Here is a 21,816-nt window from a genome sequence, read left to right as displayed (position 1 = left end):
GATTAAGGTGTTCATGTCCTCCTGTTGTGGGGTCACTGGCTTCTGGTGGTTTCGTGTTGTTTTTCAGATTGTTGGGAGAATTCCTGCATTGGCGTCTGCCCATCTCTTCCTCCCAATACTCCCCTTTGGATCTTCTTTTACAGGATCAGGTCTTCTTGCCCACTGATGTACCTTCCCAGTGATGTCACTCCCCAGAGATGTTTCTCCACAATGATGTTTCACTCGGTGCCCAGATCGAAACTCCGCGCTGCTTGGTTAGCTCGCGAACAAAGGGCCCACCCTGCTCGCTGCGGGCAGGCTATGGGAACAAAGGAGCTACCAGCCACCCCTTTGTCCTCCCGGTTCGGGTTCGGTCCCAGCGCCCTAGCAGGCTGGGCAAGGAGGCGCTATGCCCCAAAGGAGGGAGGGAGAGAGGGAGACAGGGGGTGTGGGGATCTGGATGTAAGCTGAATGGGATAGGAAGAGAGAGGCGGTTTGGGCAGTATAGCCCCTGTAGGATGGCCAGGAAGTGTGGGCGGGCTGAGGTATGTTCCCAGCTGCCGCAGCACTCACTCACCACAATGATGTTTCACTTGGTGCCCAGATTGAAACTCCATGCTGCTTGGTTAGCTCACGAACAAAGGGCCCACCACGCTCCCATGGGGAGGCTATGGGAACAAAGGAGCTACCGGCCACCCCTTTGTCCTCCCGGTTTGGATTCGGTCCCAGCGTCCTAGCAGGCTGGGCAGGGAGGCGCTATGCCCCAAAGGAGGGAGGGAGGGAGGGAGACAGGGGATGTGGGGATCTGGATGTAAGCTGAATGGTATAGGAAGAGAGAGGCGGTTTGGGCAGTATTCACTGTAGTCTTAATTTGAAAACATAAATATTAAAATAATAATCTTAACATGAATGTATATCCATTCAAATGCCTTTCTGTTTTTCTGAGGAGTACAGTGAAGCCCAGTAGACTCATGGAGTCCCAAATTCTGTAGTTAAAAAACACAGAGAGAGTGATCAAACCAGAGACCTCCCTAAACTATTGCTTTCCTTCATTCTCTTGTAGTCAATCGTGCCCCTGTCAGGATGCTTGGATACAGGTTGTGGGATCCTTTCCGGCTGGCTGTGTTATATTTATCTAGACCAGTGACTCTGGACAGCAAATAGGCTTTGTTAGAATGGACAGTATTGTGTCTACACAGTAGCTGGGGATTACCTATTGAGAAAATACAAACACCATAAATATCTAGGGACAGGTTGAATACATTCCTTGAGTCAAATCCAGATGTTGTACTATCTGGAAGTAGATAGGCATTGTCAGAAGTCCAGCCTACAAGTGAAACAAAGGTACTGTCAGAAAAAAGAATCTGAGTTGAGTTGCAGTTGTAAATACATACAGCTAAGTCAATACATTCAGTTAAGTCTCTTGTGATTTTAGGTCAGTAGCAAGAATCGCCTTGCCTACACATGGACTCTTCATCAAATCATGCTGGGAAACCTGGTGATCCACATGTACAGAAAGAATCTTGATTCTACCTGCATTGTTGAAGCACATCTTTAGTCGCAGCACTCTTGAGGCAGGGACTCAAAAGACAGAGGAAGCGGCAGAGGCAGAGTCTAGCAGATCACTGAGTTCAAGGCTAACCTGGTCTATGATGTTATTACCAGGACATATAGTGCTTTGGAGAGAAGTCTCTCTCAAGGAACTAAAAGAAAGTGAATAAAGGTCACCCTGCGAATATCCAATGCCACTTCCTCAGAGATCAAAGTTCAATAAACTCTTGTAATAATAGAGTACAGAGAAGCAGGAAGAGTTGACAGAGTTCAGGGGAGGCCAGTTTTCTTCTCTCACTTCCCCCACAAGAGGTGAAAGCCCTTCCCGGACTCCCGCCTGTGCATGCTGGGGTGGGTTCGAGGCTTCTTAAATCTGTGGTGGCTGAGCACAGGTGGATTCCTCCTCCTTTTGGTCCTGGGATGGTGTGCTTCTCTTCTGACTTGACTCTTCCTAAACTGCTTCAGCTCCTCTGTTTTCTTGAAGCTGTTTCCTCTGGTCCTCTTGGTTTTGTCTTGCTCATGAGCCCCAGCTTATTCCCTCCTGATGACTATGGAGTCTTTGGATAAGGATGCTGTGCATCTCTGAATATGTTTAATACATTGAGTTATTTGAAAAATTGTGGAAGGTGAATATCTGGCCCCGGTGTAGTCATGTCAGCAAAGTCTATGCTGGAGACCATCACAGTGTGCATGTGCCAGGCTCATGATGGCCAAAGGTGCTGCTTAGCAAGAGACATGGTCAACAGCACGCTTCTGCCTCAGGGTGTTAGTGTCAGTAAAGCACAGCGTGTGCTGCAAGTTGGGGTGTGCTAAAGGGAGAAGTGATGGGACTAGGTTTCCTGTGTGCCTTTAAGGGATCCTTAAGCATTGATAGATTGGCTGTCGTCTAATTCACATTGTTTTCCCTTTTTTCCGCCTAGGATGAGAGCTGTTGGCAAGGCCAGGAATTTGGGAGACCTTTGGATAGGGGCAGTCAATGACCTGTCCCTATCAACAGGTGGCATCCTCATCTGTGAATCCAGGGTGGAATACTAGCAACATTGTGGACTGCAACTGATGGACTGTCTGTCCTGAGGTGTCAGTCCCAGGGACACCCCCTTCTCCAACACTGAAAAAGAGTCAAGGAAGAAGTTAGTGACTGGTAAGTGAGATGCTCCCCTCCTTCTGTGCCCTCTCCACTTAGGCCCTTATAGTGATGGGGAAGGCGTTCCTATGATCTCTGTTTGAGTAGCAATTTTTCAGAACAATGAACCTGTGTTGAATTACAGTTGTAAGCGCAAGCAGTTCAGCCTCTGTGACTTTTGGTAGCTATCAAAAATGTACTGTTGCTAACATACATCCTCACATAATCATGGTGGGGAAATCGGTGACCCACATATACAGAAAGGAAGGTGCTTTCACCTGGGATTTTGGTGCATTCCTTTAGTCCCAGCACTCTTGAGGCAGGGACACAGGCAAAGGCATTACAAAGGCAGTGTCAGGCAGATCTTTGTGATTTCAAGGCTAGCCTGATTAGCGAGGTCAGTTCCCAAATATTCAGTGATATGAAGAGAAACATTGTCTCAAGAAACTAAACTTATATATAAATTAATTCTATTTCTTATGTGTCACCCCATACAAGGTTAATGCCATATGCCTCAGAGGACAATGTGTTACAAACTCTGAAACAGTTAGAGCACAGAATAGTGCAAGGAGGTTAAGATTCAGGGACAGGTCAGGATGGAGGAAAATATCAGGCGATCAAATGTCAGTCCATTATGTGTACTCAACTCGGGTTCGATGAGATGGCTCCTTAGAGAAGAACACTTGATTTTCTCGCAGAATCCCCAGGTAGAATTCAGAGCACCTCATGATGGTTTTCAGTCTCTCTTAATTACAGACTCCAGAGAACTGATGCCCAGGTTTGGCCTCTCTGGGCACTCCATACATTTGTTACGCAGTAGTTCATGTGGACAACACACACACACACACACACACACACACACACACACACACACGAAAAACAAACATGTTAAATGGATAATTTCAAAGATTGATACAATTTGAGATAAACCCAGTAATCCAAATCAACCCATCTCAGAAAGATACTCCGCCTTGTAGAATTTCTTTCAAGGTAGGATCTTGATTATGCACACATGGACCCTATGTTTCATATCATGAAATGCAGGCAGAGTACTGATGTCTAAAGGGCTCGTGTTTGAGGTTTGAAATGGGAGGAGATGTGGCGACAGCAGTAGTGTGTTCACTTTACAGTATGCACTCTAGGAAACTTACCATGTTCAGTAACTCTGACGTGAATAATCAGACAGAAACCACATTAACTACAGTACTGTTCGGCCAATGACCCCAGCATATTCCTGGCTAACTCTAACATCTTAATAAAGCCAAGTAATATTAACCTGTTATCACCGTGAGTCTGTGACCTATTGGCAATGTTCGGGCATTGAGGCATCTTTCTCCTTCGGCAGCTACATGGCATCTCTTTGAGTTTGCCTGCTTTCTCTCTACATCTCAGTTCGAATTTCCTACATGGCTTTGACCTGCTCAGTCACTGGCTGAAACAGATTTACTTATTAATGACCAGTGGTAATAAAACATATTCACAGCATACAGAGGGGACTCCCACATCATCCTAGAATCTTGAAAATTAAATTCCAGGAAAATAATCTTATTGCCACTAGAGCTTTTTGCTACAGCTTTAACATTAAATAAGTAGTACCACTGACTTATAGCATATGTTGTATCTATGTCACATGTATTATTACATAATTAGGAAACATAAATTAATAATAGTAAAGTTCTAAGGAAGACATCAAAGCCCTCTCTATATACTCATGGATAAAATCGCAGTCTTAAGTTTCTACAGTCACTTATAGTGTCTTCAAGTATTTATAAATTTATAAACTATTTATTTCCCTTCACATATATGCATATATCTAAATATTATTCTGCATTACTATGTATGTATCTACATATCTACACATTCAGCTAAGCCTCTAAACTTCATGTATGCATGAATATCTATGTGTATCTACATCTTACCTGTGTGTGATGAATAGCGTTGTGTCCCAAAGGTTTGGGCAGCACTTACACTGCATAGCCATAATATCTCGAAATTTCCATATCTTTCTCCCTCTGAAGGAAAAGCTGTGGTTTTCCCAGAGAGGTACACTTGGCAGCATTCTCTCTCTCCTGTTGAGCCCGCCTCTTCATGGCCTCCCTCTCTGGCCTCTGCTCTTCAGTGATAGGCTGTGAGATGACTGGCCCCGGAATGTTGACTTTCTTCCAAGGAATTGGTAAGTGGCTGAAATCTTGCCGCAGGTATTGGGATTGAGGCTGGGGAGGATCTAGGGTCTTGTTTGTGGCAAAAGAAAGAGGCTCCCTGTGGAGTGAAGTGTGAGATGATGCTCTGTAGGGTGCAGGCAAAGAGGCAGGCGGTTGAGGCCCAGGGCAAGACTGGATGGGCTTGCTTCTAATTGGACGTGTGGCACTGGTGGCAACTGGCAGAGCCGACTTGTCAGAGGCCATCAGTGATGTGCTGGCAGGAGCTGGTTGGGATGACTTGAGTTTGGGTTGCCTAGCAGTGTGGGATTGAGACCTCACTGGGTAAGCTGTAGTGGGCCTGTGCGAAGCCAGGCAGTGAAGCTTTCTGGAAACAGGTCTGTCTTGAGGCTTGTCCAGGGCTAGGAAAGGCAGAGGTACTAATTTGACCTTCCCAGCTGGGGACAGCTCATCCAGGCACAGAGATGGACACCGCTTGGGAGCACTGCTCTCTGTTCTCTGAGCATTGCCCGGGATTCTACCAGGGCCTCGACCCTCACGGGGCGCATCTCCCAGGGATGTGGCGGTTGGGCCTGTCCTGGGATCTTTGTTGCTGCTCAAGTTCAGCAGAGCCCGGGAGGAGGAGACGCCAGTTTTCCTCTCACTCTTCTTCCCCAGTGGGTGAAAGACCTGCACAGACGCCAGCATGTGCATGCCGAGGTGAGTTCGAGGCTTCTTAAAGCTGTCATGGCTGAGCTCAGGTGGATTCCTCTTCCTCTTGGTCTTTGGGATGGCGGGCTTCTCTTCTGCCTTGACTCTGTGACTTGATGGCTTCAGCTCCTCTGTTTTCTTGGAGCTGTTTCCTCTGGTGTCCTTGGCCTTTTCTTTCCCCTGTGCCCTTGCTACGCTGGGCCTCTTGGGTACAAATATCTGAGATTTGCTCTGCACGTGGTTGGCCGTGTTGTCTATGGTTCCAGGATCATCTTCCTTCAGCATATCCTTGTGATGGGTTCTGGCCTGAAGAGCTCCATGAAACACATCAGAGACTTTCTGGTTTTTCTTGATGCCCAGTTCAGATAGTCCACTAAAGATGCTGGTGCGTGACTGGGCCTGGTCCCTCCTGATGTCTTTGGAGTCTTTGGTTTGGCTTGCTGTGTGATCTTCCATTTGGTCAAGGCCAGTGTTGAAGTTTAAGAGTTGGGGAAGGTGAATATCTGCCACCAGAGTAGTCATGTCTGCAAAGTCATTGCTAGACTCCATGACACTCTGCAGAGCCTCAGGGTCTTCCAGACCAAGGCTACTGTTTCCCAAAGTGGCATTTTGAGAAGCTAGCTTCTGCCTCAGGCTCCCAACATCACTGTAGTTCAAGGGCTGCTGCATGCCAGGGTATGCTGAAGGGAGGGGTGATGCGTCTTGGTTACATTTTGTGCCCTCATAGGAATCCAGAGGTGTTGATTGCTCAGCATTCATCTCATCTGCATTGTTCTTCTGTGTCTTTTCCAGGCTTGGGGCTGGAGGCAAGGCCAGGAATTCAGAAGGACTGTGCATGAGGGCAATTAATGACCTGTTCCCACTGACAGGTGCTGTCTTCATCTGGGCATCCTGGGTGCAGGCATTGCCGAGGTCTGGACTCTGCAGCAGACACAGTGTCTGCCCTGAAGGTGTCAACCCCAGGGTTGTCTCCCTCTCCACCACTGAAAAAGAGGAAGTTCGAAGTCAGTGCCTGGTAAGTGAGATGCTACCCCCGCTTTCAGTGTACCTGAGCACTGAGGCTCGTGCAGCAGTGTTGCAGGCATTGCTATGAGCTCTGCTGGAGGAGCAGGGAAAGCAGCCCTCTTTGGAGACACATAGTAACTACTCATTTGTTTCTCATGACCGTGTGAGATCACGTTTTCTCTTGTGTTTGTGTGGTGTGTACATGCTTAGTGATCATGGGGAGGTGACAGAATTCCTTGGTGTGCGCTCTTCCCTTTCTCCCCCATTTTCCTTTGAAACAGTGCCTCTCATTGCCTTGGGAGTTTGCTCTGAGACAGGTTGTGTTGCTCACTGTTTCCTAATCTTACTCATCTCCACCAGTTTCTTTCTGTTCATTGTATTACTCATATGGCCCCTGAAGCCTGGATTTTTATTTGGGTTTAGGTATCCATATCAGTTCCTCAATTCTGAAAGGCAAGCGGTTCAAAAGCCCTGACATTCCTTAAGGTTCACGTTTCACAGAATTTTTGTTAGTGATGTCAAAATGTAAGACTGCAAAAGCTTTGAGCATCAACTTTGTAACAGAGAACATGTCTACATAGTCTTGGCCTTGGGTCACTGCTGAAGATTCAGAAAGAAAGAGTAAAAGAAAAAGAGAAAGTGGAAGAGAGATGTAGAGGAGGAAAAGAGACAGAGAAAAAGAGAGAGGTTGATCGTGACAGATAGGGTGAGATGCTTCAACCCTGCTTATCAATATTACACAGGTCAAAGCAGACTGTCACTAGAGCTTAAGTGTTAGAGAATGTCACAGCAGACACTTGGAGTGTGGGAGAAGACTTCCTCCAGGTCAGATTCAGGGTTCCATTTCTCTGGATACTAGTTTCAACTCAGGGGAAACTTAGTTGTAGAAAAACAGATAAAATTCTCGATGTCATCTAGAATCTGGAGACATAGATTAGGAAGGAGGTGATTTTAGTGAGCTGCTGCATGGGCCTGATTAGCCTTGGCAGTGAAATGCGTTCCTGTGGTGTGGTCCTTGGACATGTCTTAATGAAGGTTGAATGTCACTCACTTTCCTGTATTCTCTCTCATTATAGAGACTGAATTTAGGGGTAATGAGCCTGAGCCACAGCCTACATGTCAGGACCCCCAATCTTCCTCTGTGTGGACATCCACTTCTGAAAGGTAGAGCTGTGTCTCCTCTGAGGGCTGTTCTCACACCTCCTTTCCTGGCTTTACTCACCTTGAAGACTGGTGTCTGGCATGGTTTGAGCAGATGTGGGCCAGTAGATGGGAGAGGTGGAGAGAGGTGTTTGGATGTTCATTGGCTGAATCTCCTGTAGTGCCATCACCATCCCTGGGTGCAGAGAGGAAGCCTGATTCCCAGAGCAGGACACAGAGCCATAGGCCTGCAGGCACTGCCAGAATTCTTCAGCCATCGGAGGACCCAGGCTGTTCTGGTCATTGTAATAGACCTGACTTCCATCCAGGTAGCAAGGTGCCAGGATATATCGTTGATCTGGTAGATTTGATGGCGTTGCCTCTACAAGGCAGGCAGACAGTGTTGGATAGGATGGCGGTAATGCATTGATATGGAAAGTATTGTCACACTGGGCTGTTATAGACCTAGACGAGGGGGTGGTATTCTGGTCAATGACAGTTACAGGGGCATCCAGGAATGGAGCTTCCCTTCTGGTGGTGCTTTCTCTGAGATCCCAGTGGAGAACACCTGGATAGGAAAATGTCGAAGTAGAGATCTGGTTCTGGTCAGTTGGCTCAGTCAGCATGGTCGTGCCAGCTCGTTGGTAAAGACAGGCACTGTCCATGAGCTGCTGGCAGCATGTGCTGGAGTCTGATGACAGGAGCCATGCTGAGCTCACAGCTGGGGTGCAGACCCCGTAGAAATTGCACACAGTTCCTGCTGAGGGTGTGGCATTCCTCAGCACAGGCACAGAGGGCTGCAGAGCACATTCTGTCCCAGTGAAAGGTGCACTTTGGCAATTTTCTGTAGGAAGCAAGAAGAGAGTTGGAAAAAGTTGAGATGGAGGCTTTCTACCCCCTGGGAGGGACTGTGTTATCTCCAGGTTGTACTGAGTGGGAGAGTCTAGCATCTATGTTCCCTTACATTTGCCAAGCTAGTGGGTTAAGATTGATCGGTGGGGCTATGAAGGATGACAATCACGAGATGAACTGTCTGCTTTTTCCTGTGTGGGCATGGAAATCCTGGTCAATCTGGCTTAATCCTCACTCAGATCTAGACACGATGCTCCTTTTCCCTGATTGTAATATAATAATGCCTGTTGGGACACTTCCTCGCAAATATATTCTACAACAGAGGTTATTATTGGGAAGAGACCCATAGGCATATTCCATACCTGGAACTTTGTCCTGTTCTCTGCAGATCTTACAGTATAGAGTGACCTAAACTCACTCTACGTTGATCAGTCTGGCTTTGAAATCACACAGACAGGTCTGCTTCTGCCTCTAAAGTGCTGGTGCTGGAGCCCCTGCCATGTCCACCAGGCCAATCTCTATTTTATTGAGTTTTTTTCTGAAATGATGTTTAACAAATGTGTACCAAATTGAGGTAATTATTCCTTCCCCCTCTCTCTTTTTTCCCCTTGCATTTCTTGTATAATTGAGGATCTCTTATAATCTTATAACTTTTAAGCATTATTCAAATATGATTTCAGAAATACAACCTACTGACAACATTTCTTCGTGTTTGCACCAGTTTAGTGTGTCCTCTTGAGACTGCTAATGTTTTATGGGGTTCATCTCTGAATATGATTGCTTCTCAATTTAATATCTGTTGATTAAATTGTTTTCTTAACAGCTCCTCAGTAACTTAGTTTTTTTATCTCTTCTAAGGGGGAATCCGTGTGAGAATCCCCCCTCACAACAGCGTGTCAGTTGCCATGGTCAGACTCTAACTGACTGGACTTCGCAGCTTCAGTTGATCCTATCCAACACCACCAGTGCACATGAGACATGGGGAACTGGGCAGAAAGTGGTCTGGATGGAGTGTAAGAGCCAGGGACCAGATCAGGATATTCTTTCTATATGTGCCAGGGAACCTTTGTATAGACTAATCTGAACAGTACGTTTGGTTAAACATGGCTTGGGAAATGACAATGCCTTGTCTGTTTTGATTATAATCTGTGGTCGTCTTCAACATTGTGTTCTAAACTACCATTGTGGACCACCAGGGTCCCCTCTGCAGTGTGCCTTCATATATTTATATACTTTCTAGACCCGTACTGTGTTTGCCCCCTTCCCTGACTTCCTGTGGGTCTGTCCTTCCAGCAACACTGTCAATATTAATTTCAGTACAACAACTGCCTTCTCAGATTCCACAGTCCTCTTATTCTCTTCCACTCTCCATGTTTAATCCAGGGAAGTCCAAGTGACTGCACAACATGGCAGTCGCCATTTTGTCCATAGTCAATATTCATTTGGTGAGTATGGAGAGAGGCCAGTGTAGAGCATGTCAGACTTGAACTGATCTCCATCCCACCCAGTTCTCTCTGTGTTGTGATTATAGTTGTGTGCCACCATCCGTGGTGTGACCAATACTGTTAGAGTCGCCCTGAATTTTAAACTAAGACTGGAAACAGTAGTGGGGGGAGACTGTCTCATTAGTGGTGTGGAGTGCTAGATCTCTGCGTGCCTTGTTCATGTTCCCGTGTCTCTGTAGTTTAATACCATCCAAAAGAGCCTGATTTTATTCCCTCTTCACTTTCTTCTGAAAACCCAACAGTACAGGACCCAAGCATAGTGACACTGTTCACTCCTTGAGGCGGATGGAAAACACTTGAGAATAAACTTTTTGTCTAAAATCACCTACTTAGTAAGAACCAAAGCTAAATGTGACATTCAAATCTAGATATCTATATCAACATCAATACTATCCACATTCAGCAAAGATTTATTAGTATAGTAAAAGTCAATGGAGAAGATCACATGTTTTAAAGTCTCTATCCTTACCTGACATGGTCAAGGGGAGAGGATCAGCAATCCAAAGTACAATGGAGCAAGATAATCAGTCGGCTCTTTCTGATCAGCTGACCTCAGTGGCAAGTGTGTCCAGTATTAGACAGCACTCACTGGTCACTGGTCACCTGGACCTGTGATGATCCAAAGTTGTTTACAGTCATCACCATGGAAACACCAAGATTCTACCAGGTGCTGGTAGGGTTGGAGGGAGAATGATGTCATAAATGAGGCAACAGCCAATGGGAAGGTTCGATTCCTAACTAGAAGATGGGATTGGTTGGAGAAGATGCCAGGAGACCAACAGTAGCCATGGAGGCTGAGGTGTGGGCTAGTGAAAGAGGCAGTCATGGCATGGACGTGCCACTTCCCATGGCGTTTAGCCTAGGCTATCATGGCAGTGCTCTCATAAGGTTCACTGATGAAGCGGTGTGTAATGTACACATGATGCGTCACCTTCCAACAGAAAGTGTCCCATCAGCCTACACTTACATACAGTGAGTAGTCTTGGGCAGGAAGGAGAACTGCTGTTGAGGGAACTCAGGTGATAGGCCATTGCAGTGCATCTGGCTTTTGTGCCATCAGCATCTGTCCATGACCCAAGGAAGAGATCAAAGTGTTCCTTTGTGACTATGTGCAAGGTCAGGGCTCAGTGTGCTGCGTGCATGTTGATGAACTCTAAGACACTTGTCTTCTTGTTGCTTCTGTTATTCTTTTTTGTCTTGTTTGTCTGTCTGTGGGGTTAGAGAGTGGAGACATTACGCGAGACACAGGGCGATGCGGGGTTAGGAAGGAGACACAGACATGCGGTGATCCCACGTGGGTGCACTTTAATGGGGGGGGTAACAACAAGTAAGGGACAGAGATGAAAGGAGAGAAGGGCAGAGAGAGAGAGAGAGAGCTCGTGGTGACCCCTGTTTTTAACGGGGAACACACGGGCTTCTGGGAGAAATGCCCTGTGCCTTTGGGGCTTCCAGTCCAGGGGGATGCTGGGAGCTGTAGTCTCCAAAAGGAAGAACAGCTTCTCCTACAGTCCTTCCTTATTCTGTGCTGGCCCATGCTGGACTGACAACTCTCTTGTATTCTTTCATCTCTTCTTTGTATGTTTTTACTCTTGGACCAGCCTGACCCTTCATCATTACACTCATGGGTGATGCCACTTTGAACTTCCAGATCGGTGGTCCACTGTGTATGATGAAGATGCTTTTATTTGGATGCTGCTGGTAGGAACAGGCAACATAATGGCTGAAGGTGGGCATGGATACAACTGTTCCCCTTTTCAGTCTCTTGTTGCTGTTGTGCTGCCTAGACTCAGCTACTCTGAATGGTTTTTAATTGATTATGTTTTAAAAAATTACCAATCCAAGTTACCACTTCTTCCCTTCTCCCAGTCCCTCCTCACATCCTCCCACACAACCCTCATCCAGTCCTCAGAGAGGGTAATGCACATTGGTTTGTGGAAAGTCCAAGGCCCTCCCTACTATATCTAGGTTGAGCAAGGTATACATCCAAAGAGAATAGGATCCCACACATCTAGGACATGAATTTGGGATAAATCCTGGTGCCACTGCCAGTGACCCCCCAAGTCTGCCCCAGCAAGTCAACTCTCAGCTACATTCAGAGGGACTATTTTGGTCCCATGCTTGTTCCTTCCCAGTTCGGTTAGTGTTAGTGATCTTCCATTAGTTCATGTAAACTGTTTCAGTGGGTGAACCCATCACAGTCCTCACAACTTTTCTCATATTCTTATTCTTTCTACTCTTCAACTGGTCTTTGGGAGCTCAGCTCAGTTTTCCGATGGTGTCTTCCTCTATTTTCATCAGTTGGTAGATGAAGTTTCTATGGTGATATTTAAGATATTCATCATTCTTACTACAGGGCAAGTGAAGATCAGGCCCCCTCTGTATTGCTTTGGGTCTTAGCCGGAGTCATCCTGGTGGATTATTGGAAATTTATCTAGAGCTACGTTTCTGCTAACCCCAATGTGTCTTTCAATCATGACATCTCTTTCTTATTTATTTATTTATTTATTTATTCATTCATTCATTTATTAAAGATTTCTGCCTCCTCCCTGCCACTGCCTACCATTTCCCTCCCCCTCCCCCGATCAGGTCCCCCTCCCTTGTCAGCCCAAAGAGCAATCAGGGTTCCCTGCCCTGTGGGAAGTCCAAGGACCACGCACCTCCTTTCAGGTCTAGTATGGTGAGCATCCAAACTGCCTAGGCTCCCACAAAGTTAGTATGTGCAGTAGGATCAAAAACCCATTGCCATTGTTCTCGAGTTCTCAGTAGTCCTCATTGTCTGCTATGTTCAGTGAGTCCTTTTTTTTTTTTTGGTTTTTTCGAGGCAGGGTTTCTCTGTGGCTTTGGAGCCTGTCCTGGAACTAGCTCTGTAGAACAGGCTGGTCTCGAACTCACAGAGATCTGCCTGCCTCTGCCTCCCGAATGATGGGATTAAAGGAGTGTGCCACCATCGCCCGGCTAGCGAGTCCGATTTTATCCCATGCTTTTTCAGACCCAGGCCAGTTGGCTTTGGTGAGTTTCCGATAGAACATCCCCATTGTCTCAGGGTGTGGGTGCACCCCTCGCGGTCCTGAGTTCCTTGCTTGTGCTCTCTCTCCATCTGCTCCTGATTTTTACCTTGAGATTTCAGTCTGGTGCTCCAATGTGGGTCTCTGTCTCTGTCTCCTTTCATCGCCTGATGAAGGTTAATATTCAGGAGGATGCCCATATGTGTTTTTTTGGGTTCACCTTCTTATTTAGCTTCTCTAGGATCACGAATTATAGGCTCAATGTCCTTTATTTATGACTAGAAACCAATTATGAGTGAGTGCATCCCATGTTCATCTTTTTGGGTCTGGCTTACCTCACTCAGGATAGTGTTTTCTATTTCCATCCATTTGCATGCAAAATTCAAGAAGTCCTTGTTTTTTACTGCTGAGTGGTACTCTAATATGTATATATTCCACACTTTCTTCATCTATTCTTCCATTGAAGGGCATCTAGGTTGTTTCCAAGTTCTGGCTATTACAAATAATGCCGCTATGAACATAGTTGAACAAATGCCTTTGTAATATGATAGGGTATCTCTTGGGTATATTCCCAAGAGTGGTATTGCTGGGTTCAGGGGTAGGTTGATCCCGAATTTCCTGAGAAACCGTCACACTGATTTCCAAAGTGGTCACACAAGTTTGCATTCACACCAGCAATGGATGAGTGTACTCCTTACTCCAAAACCTCCCCAGCAGAGGCTATCATTGGTGTTTTTGATTTTAGTCATTCTGACAGGTGTAAGATGGTATCTCAAAGTTGTTTTGATTTGCATTTCCCTGATCACTAAGGAGGTTGAGCATGACCTTAAGTGTCTTTTGGCCATTTGAACTTCTTCTGTTGTGAATTCTCTATTCAGTTCAGTGCTCTTTTTTTTTTTGATTGGGTTAATTCGCATTTTAAAGTCTAGTTTTTTGAGTTCTTTATATATTTTGGAGATCAGACCTTTGTCTGTTGCGGGGTTGGTGAAGATCTTCTCCCAGTCAGTAGGTTGCCTTTTTGTTTTAGTGCTGTACAGAAGCTTCTCAGTTTCATGAGGTCCCATTTATTCAATATTGCCCTTAATGTCTGTGCTGCAGGGGTTATACATAGGAAGCGATCTCCTGTGCCCATATGTTGTAGAGTACTTTCCACTTTCTCTTCTATCAGGTTCAGTGTGTTCATATTGATATTGAGGTCTTTGATTCAGTTGGACTTGAGTTTTGTGCATGGTGATAGATATGGATCTATTTCCATTCTTCTACAGGTTGACATCCAGTTATGCCAGCACCCTTTATTGAAGATGCTTTCTCTTTTTCATTGTATACTTTTAGTTCTTTTATCAAAAATCGGGTGTTCATAGGATTGTGGGTTAAAATCTGGGTCTTCTATTCGATTCCATTGGTCGACTTCTCTGTTTTTATGCCAGTATCAAGCTGTTTTCAATATTGTAACTCTGTAATAGAGTTTGAAGTCAGGGATGGTAATGCCTCCAAAAGTTCCTTTATTGTATAAGATTGTTTTGGCTATCCTGGGCTTTTTGTTTTTCCATATAAAGTTGATTATTGTCCTCTCAAGATCTGTGAAGAATTTTGATGGGACCTTGATGGGGATTGCATTGAATCTATAAATTGCCATTTTTACTATGTTGATCCTCCCAATCCAAGAGCAAGGGAGAGCCTTCCATTTTCTGGTATCCTCTTTAATTTCTTTCTTCAAAGACTTAAAGTTCTTGTCAAATAGATCTTTCACTTCCTTGGTCAGAGTTACCCCAAGATATTTTATGCTATTTGTGGCTATGGTGAAAGGTGATGCTTCTCTGATTTCCCTCTCTGTTTCCTTATCCTTAGTGTATAGGAGGGCAACTGATTTTTTGGAGTTGATCTTGTATCCTGCCACATTACTAAAGGTGTTTATCAGCTGTAGGAGTTCTTTGGTAGAGTTTTTGGGGTCTCTTATGTATACTAATCATATCATCTGCAAATAACGAAAGTTTAACTTTTTCCTTTCCAATACGAATCCCCTTGATCCCCTTATGTTGTCTTACTGCTATTGCAAGAACTTCAAGCACAAGGCAGAGGCAGGCGGATCTCTGTGAGTTCGAGACCAGCCTGGTCTACAAGAGCTAGTTCCAGGACAGGCTCCAAAACCACAGAGAAACCCTGTCTCGAAAAACAAAAAAAACAAAAAAACAAAACAAGAACTTCAAGCACTGTATTGAAGAGGTATGGAGAGAGTGGACAGCCTTGTCGTGTTCCTGATTTTAGTGGGATGGCTTTGAATTTCTCTCAGTTTAATTTGATGTTAGCTGTCGGCTAACATCATTATATTTAGGTATGGCCCTTGTATCCCTTATCTCTCCAAGACCTTTATCATAAAGCGGTGTTGAATTTTGTCAAATGCTTTTTTGGCATCTAATGAAATGATCATATGGTTTTTGTCTTTCAGTCTATTTATATATGATGATTTTATTTATATTGATAGATTTTCGTATGTTGAACCAGCCCTGCATCTCTGAAATGAAGCCTACTTGATCATAATGAATAATTTTTTTGATGTGTTCTTGGATTCGGTTTGCCAGTATTTTATTGAGAATTTTTGTGTCGATGTTCATGAATGAAACCGGTTTGTAATTCTCTTTCTTGGTTGAGTCTTTGTGTGGTTTTGGTATCAGGGTAACTGGTAGATTTCTTTGAGTTCAAAGTCCATAACATACCACAGCATGACTCTGGATGCTGGTCAAAGTTTCAAAAGATTTGATGTTAAGTAAGGCCCCATTCTTTAAGATAGCTGTCTGGCTGAGACCTCACTTGGTCAATGGTCAGTGTGGTCTCTTGGGCCTCTTTCAAAAAGACACAACATTCTCTAATCATGTGCTCACCAATCTTTCAATAAGACACAGTGCTCACCAATCCTGACCCAATCTCCCCTAAAGGCCCTACCCCTTCCATCATTTGTTGTTGTTGTTTGTTTTTGAGACAGGATTTTGCAATGGACCTCTGATTGAATTACTAAGCAAGCCAAGATGACCCCAAACTCCTGTTAAACCTCTTGCATCAGCTGGGATTCCAGGCAGTAAATTACCACAAACAACAAAGTCTCTTAACACCATCTGTTAGACTGGGTCTTAAAAGCCCCCCATGGACTCATGGGTTTGATTATTACCCAGTTCCCAGGCAGAGGTGCCATTTTGCGAGATCTGAGATCTGAACTTTATAGCCTGACTTTGGTTCCATCTTGTGCTGTCTGCACCCAGATCTGCACCATGTGAAGAAACAGCCACAATCTCCCACCACACAGACCATGCTGCCCCATCATACCCACTACATTGTCTGAAATACTTCAACTCGTGAGCTAAAGCAATGCATCCCTTCCTTTAAGTGTTTCTGTCAGGTATCCTTGTTACAATCATGTAACCAGTCGATTATCACATTTGGGGATTGGCTTCGGCATGTGACTTTTGAGGGAACACAAGTATTCAGGGTTCAGCAGTCTGTCTAGCTCCTGTCGGTGCCTCAAAGGGATGGAAGCTGGGTGTCACCTTTTAGAGAGCCCCTTCCATCCCCTCTCACTTAGCCTGTCTGGGTTTTCTCTTCAAAGATCATCACAGCTGGCCTGTTGGCTGTTGATGTTTCCTCTTAGAATGAGGGGCTAAGGATGCTCGTGGAGCCCTCATCTGACTATTCACATCTTTAGTTGTCTAATTCTGCCCTATTTCATGTGGCCTCTGGGTCTCTAGAAAGGGCTAGTCAGGAAAAAGACTTTCCTGGTTGGTTTTTGTCAACTCAACACAATGTATAATTATCTGGGAGGAGCAACTTCAGTTAAAAAACATGCCCCCATTGGGTTGTCTGTAGGGCATTCTTTTGCTTAAAGATTGATGCAGGAGGCCCAGGATGGTATAAGAAAGCAGAGTAAGCAACTCATGAGGAATAAGCCACTAAGGAACATTCTCTCTGCTTCCTGGCTTCTGTTCCTGCCTTGAGTTCCTGCCCTGACTTCCCATCACGATGGACCACAGCTCAATGTGGGCTGTCTTAGTTTTCTATTTCTGCAACAAAACACCATACCCAAAGCAAGTTGGGGAGGAAAGGGTTTAATTGGCTTATACTTCCATAATTCTGTTCATCACTGAAGGAATTCAGGACAAGAACTCGGGCACCTAGAGGCAGGAGCTGATACAGAGGTCATGGAGGAGTGTTGCTTACTGGCTTCCTTCCCATGCTTTGCTCAGCCTGGTTTCTTATAGAATTCAGGACCATCAGCCCAGGGATGGCACCACCCACAATGGGTTGGGCTCTCTCCCATCATTTACTAATTAAAATGCATAATACACTAGAGAAATTCCCAGGAATCCACAAGGATGACCTCAGGTAAGAATCTAAGCAATAGTGGGAAGAGTACCTAAAATGTAATCAGATTGATGATTACCATAATTGTCATCGTAGAACCTTCATCCACTAACTGATGATAGGAGATGCAGAGATCCACAGCTAAGCACTGGGCCGACCTCCTTGATTACAATTGTAGAGAGTGAGGGGCAATAATTATAAGCAAAGGGGCCAAGACCATTATGGGGGAAACCCACAGAAATAGCTGACGCAAGCAAGTATGAACTCACTGACTCCAGACTAACAATTGGGGAACATGCATAATGCCAAACTAGGCCCTCCGAATGTGGGTGACAATTGTGTGGCTTGAGCAGTCTGTGGGGCCACTAGCAAAGGAACCAGTATTTATCCCTAGTGCGTGAACTGTCTCTTTAGAGCCCATTCCCTATGGAGGGATACCTTGCTCAGCCTAGATACAGGGATGAGGATCTTGGTCCTGCCTCAAGTGATGCAACAGACTTTGTTGACTCCCCATGGGAAGCCTCACCCTCTCTGATGAGTGTATGGGGGGTGGAGAGGGGAGAAGGTAGGGAAGCTGGAGGATGGGAGGAAGAGGAAACTGGGATTGGTATGTAAAATAAGATTGTTTTAAAAATAAAAAGAATTAAGCTGGGCGGTGGTGGCACGTGCCTTTTACCCCAGTACTCGGGAGGTAGAGGCAGGCAGATCTCTATGAGTTCAAGGCCAGCTTGGTCTACAAGAGCTAGTTCCAGGACAGACTCCAAAGCTACAGAGAAACCCTGTCTTGAAAAAACCAAAATAAATAAATAAAAGATTTAAAAAATAATTTGACAGGCTTATAGCTGAATCTTATGGAGGCATTTTCTCAATTGATGTTTCCTCCTTTCAAATGACTCTAGCTTGTGTCAAGTTGACAGAAGACTAGCCAGCACGAGAGTGAAATTAAACTCTTTCTTTCTCATGTCGCTTTTGGCCACAGTGCTTTATCACAGCAATAGAAATCTACTTAAGAAAGGGGACACCATGCACACAGCTATGGGGGAGGGATCTCCATACTGGATGCAGAACTTTCAATGTGGCTGTTTTCCACTCTCCCATGGCTCTGTAAGTAAGTCTAACAACTCACTGGTTCCCCAGTGCAAGCTCTGATTGAATCACCTCTTGGGTTGTTGTTGGCACCTTAGGAGGAGGAGGTAGACATTCTTTACATCTCCTGAAGAAAAGGAATTGCAGCAACAAACCCCAGCATCCTTTTTCCTTTAACAAAACAGTGTTTAAGTCTTCCAGGTTGACTTTGAGTCTTAGCGGTATCATAGGCAGGCCTTTCACTTGTGATCCTTCTGCCCGAGCCTCCTCCAGTCATGAACTACCTTACCTGGCTAACACTTTTTCATTCACGTATATATACATTTTCCCCTGTGGTCACAAAATACTTGACAGAAGCAATATAACTAGAAAGGATTTGTTTTGTCTCAGTTTCAGAGGACTCTGTCCATCATGGCAAGGAAGGCTTGCTGTTTGTTCCAGTGGAGAAGGGTGGGAGTCAGAGAAAGCACAAATACTAAGTTTATAATTCTCTCCATTTCCCACCAGCATATAACCCGTGTTTTCAGCCCCTGAACTGTAGCATTGGGCTGTCTGTGGGGCTAAGTCTGAAGGCAACCTTTCAGGTCCAAACAGGAAGGGCATGGCAACAGCTGATCCTGGGGCTTCAGGGCTCCTGCTCTTGGCTTGACCTTGTCACAACCTCTGCTGAGGGCAGGGATACAACCCAATTTCCAAACAGCAACATCTGGAAGGAACCCCATTTGTTCTTGTATAATTTGTAATGTTGAGAGTCCTGCCATGTCAGTTCCATGCTGTCACCACAAACATGTGTCAGGAAGAGAGGCACACACCTGTAGAATATGTTTGTGTGCGCTGTGTGGTCATGGAACACAGTATAATACACTGGAGGAGGAAACTGAGGCAGCCAAGGGCTCTCCACCTCATGATCCTTGCAAGGCAAGCTTTCTGTGGAGGGCCCATGGAAGCATTCAATAAGACATTTCTCTCTCCCTCACTTCTGGCTGAAGGTACAAGTTAATGTGTGCATACTAAATGCTTCTGTAGTAGACACTACTCCTTATTCCTCATCTTCTGTTGTTGAAAATGAGGGTGGATAGTGAGTTGGCCTTGACCTCTGATTTCCTGACTATCAAAGATGACAGCACAGAGGCTCACACTCTGCTTCAATGGGTGGAGCTAAGGCATATAATGCTGGACTGCTACATGGTCCTGCTGTTTGTGGAGTGTAGACTTGTGATTATCTTTGTGTGTTGGGGGCAGGGTCTGATGACACAGGGCAGTTGTGGCATCTGGGGACTCTTGCTGGATGCAGTGCCTGCTTGTATGGGAGGGTAGCATATGGACATGCTCTGGACAAGTCACAAGGATGGAGTCACTGCTGTCATCGTGGCAGCTGTGAGAACCAATGCCCACTCATTCATCATAGTCCACCCTTGGCTCCCTCTCTCTAACAAGACAATGCACATATAAGTCGTGTGTGTGTGTGTGTGTGTGTGTGTGTGTGTGTGTGTTTGAGACAGCCTGTGTAGCCCAGGCTGGCCTAGAACTCACTATTGACTTTGAACTCATGGTTCTCCTTCTGTCTCAGTCTCCCAAGTGATTTGACTACTAGTATGAGCCACTACAACTAGATAAACAACAAATACTTATGAACATGTTTTTCTTCCTGTGCTGAGAGTGGGTGTTAGGGCTTTGACCATGTTAGACAAGGCTCTCTACCACTGGACTACACTTTGAGGTCTTCTTTGTGGTTTTTGAGACAGGATTTTCTATGTAGCTCAGGCTGCCCTGGAACTCATGATCCTTCTGCCTGAGATTACAGGTGTGTGCCACCATGCCCAGTGACTATGCAAAGCAGTGTTGACACAATATGGGGATGTTTGATGGCTCTAATGACAAATAGGTAGGCAAAGTCCCAGCTGACAAGGGTTGTAGTGCACATAAGAAGTGATAGGTTGGTGGAGGAGGGGCTGCAAAGCTAGGAAGGTGGGAGTGATCTAGGAAGGTCATGAGAGAACCTTCCAGTAGAACAGAGACAAATGCAGAAGATAAGGCTGACGTGGGTTGAGGGACAACAGAAAGAAAATCCCACAAAGAACTCAAGAGCAAACACTGAGAGTGGAGCAGTGCACACTTGAGGGTTCCAGAGTGGACAAGACAGGTGCTGGGGAGGGGGAGCATAGCGCCATCAGGGAGGGATTTGGGAATTCTGGTCAGGAGCATGACTTAACATCAACTTAGGGGAAAGTTACTTGTGGGTTTTAAGTTGAAGGATGGCACAGTCTGAGTCCTGTTCCAATGGCCATCTTGTTTGTACGTGGCTGAGTATAGAGTCAGGGAAGCCATGGGAGAGCTGGGGCTGGGGCTGGCTGGGCAGTTGCTGTGGGAGGATGAGGTCAAGAGATAAGACGTGAGCAGAGGTGGGAGGAGACTTCAGTTCTTATTGATGTCCAATAGGACTTCAAGAAAGGTCGGATGTGGTTGTGGCAAAGGAGAAGAAGCAAGGCATAACTGGATCTTGTACCTGAGTTTCAGAGGCAATGAGACAATTCCATGAGGTGGGGGTTGATGTACTTACATGGAGAGGTCAAAGGGCAGTGTTTTCACACCAGCACTCAATGAGACTCTATCATGGGTCAGGTTCTTTCTAGATAACTTGGGATCCAGAATGATCAAAACACAGGCTTTATTGTTACTGAGCTTTTAATTTAACTTGGGGGAGGAACACAATGAACATACTTCCTCTCTGCTTGAAAATATGATTGTGAGAACTTTAGGTGTACCTGGGTTTGTGGCCATGTGACCAGATAGGGAGGGAAGTTGGAGAGAAGTCTAACAATTGGAATGAGGGCAGCTCAACATTTATGCATCTGGAATATAAGGTCCATTGAAGGACTCTAGAGGGAGTGGCCAAGAAAGTGGTGAAAGTTAGGAGGGTGGGGATAAAGAGGAGTGCCCGGGTGAGGAATGGAGTAGTGTTCTACATCTCATCCCATTCCACACTCCGTCCCAACCAACCTGCCTTATCCTAGTGAGTCCCAGTTCCCCTGCTCTATCATACAATGTCATGACCCTCCCCTCTCTAACACTTCTCTTTCTCCATTCGTTTCATGCTCCCCATCTCTTTCCTCTCTTCCCTACCTGGAGCTCAGTCCAAGGGAACACAGAATATTTTCTGTAAATGCATATGAAAGCTGAAGCCTTTGTTCCTGAGTACGATCTTGGTGGCCGGGAAACATCTTTGCCGAAATCTCCTGGGACACAGAATGGTGAACCCTCGGGGTCCTGTCCATTCTGGATTTCCTGCCGCTCTAACACTTTTTCTTTTGCAGTCGTCTCTGCCTACTTAGCAATGCTTGTCCTTCACGGCTCATGAGAAATTACCAAGA

At 45.5% G+C, this 21,816-nt stretch overlaps 1 protein-coding gene across 1 annotated transcript; it reads right to left on the bottom strand.

Moving 5' to 3' along the window:
* Positions 1-4,617: 4,617 nt before the first annotated feature.
* LOC121443191 (uncharacterized protein C2orf78 homolog) lies at positions 4,618-8,489 on the bottom strand (the record flags this gene model as incomplete). The annotated part of the gene is made up of 2 exons (XM_041644864.1): positions 4,618-6,485; positions 7,730-8,489. Coding segments are annotated over 2 exons (2,628 nt in total), but the record flags the coding sequence as incomplete, so codon positions are not given.
* Between the last annotated feature and the right edge of the window lie 13,327 nt (positions 8,490-21,816).

Source organism: Microtus oregoni, unplaced genomic scaffold (assembly GCF_018167655.1).
Source record: "Microtus oregoni isolate MIOR12 unplaced genomic scaffold, Mior012 000102F_ref0000329, whole genome shotgun sequence".
In the NCBI taxonomy this organism is placed as follows: domain Eukaryota; kingdom Metazoa; phylum Chordata; class Mammalia; order Rodentia; family Cricetidae; genus Microtus; species Microtus oregoni.
The sequence above is the reverse complement of the archived record's forward strand: the minus strand, read 5'-3'. Positions and strand labels throughout refer to the sequence as shown.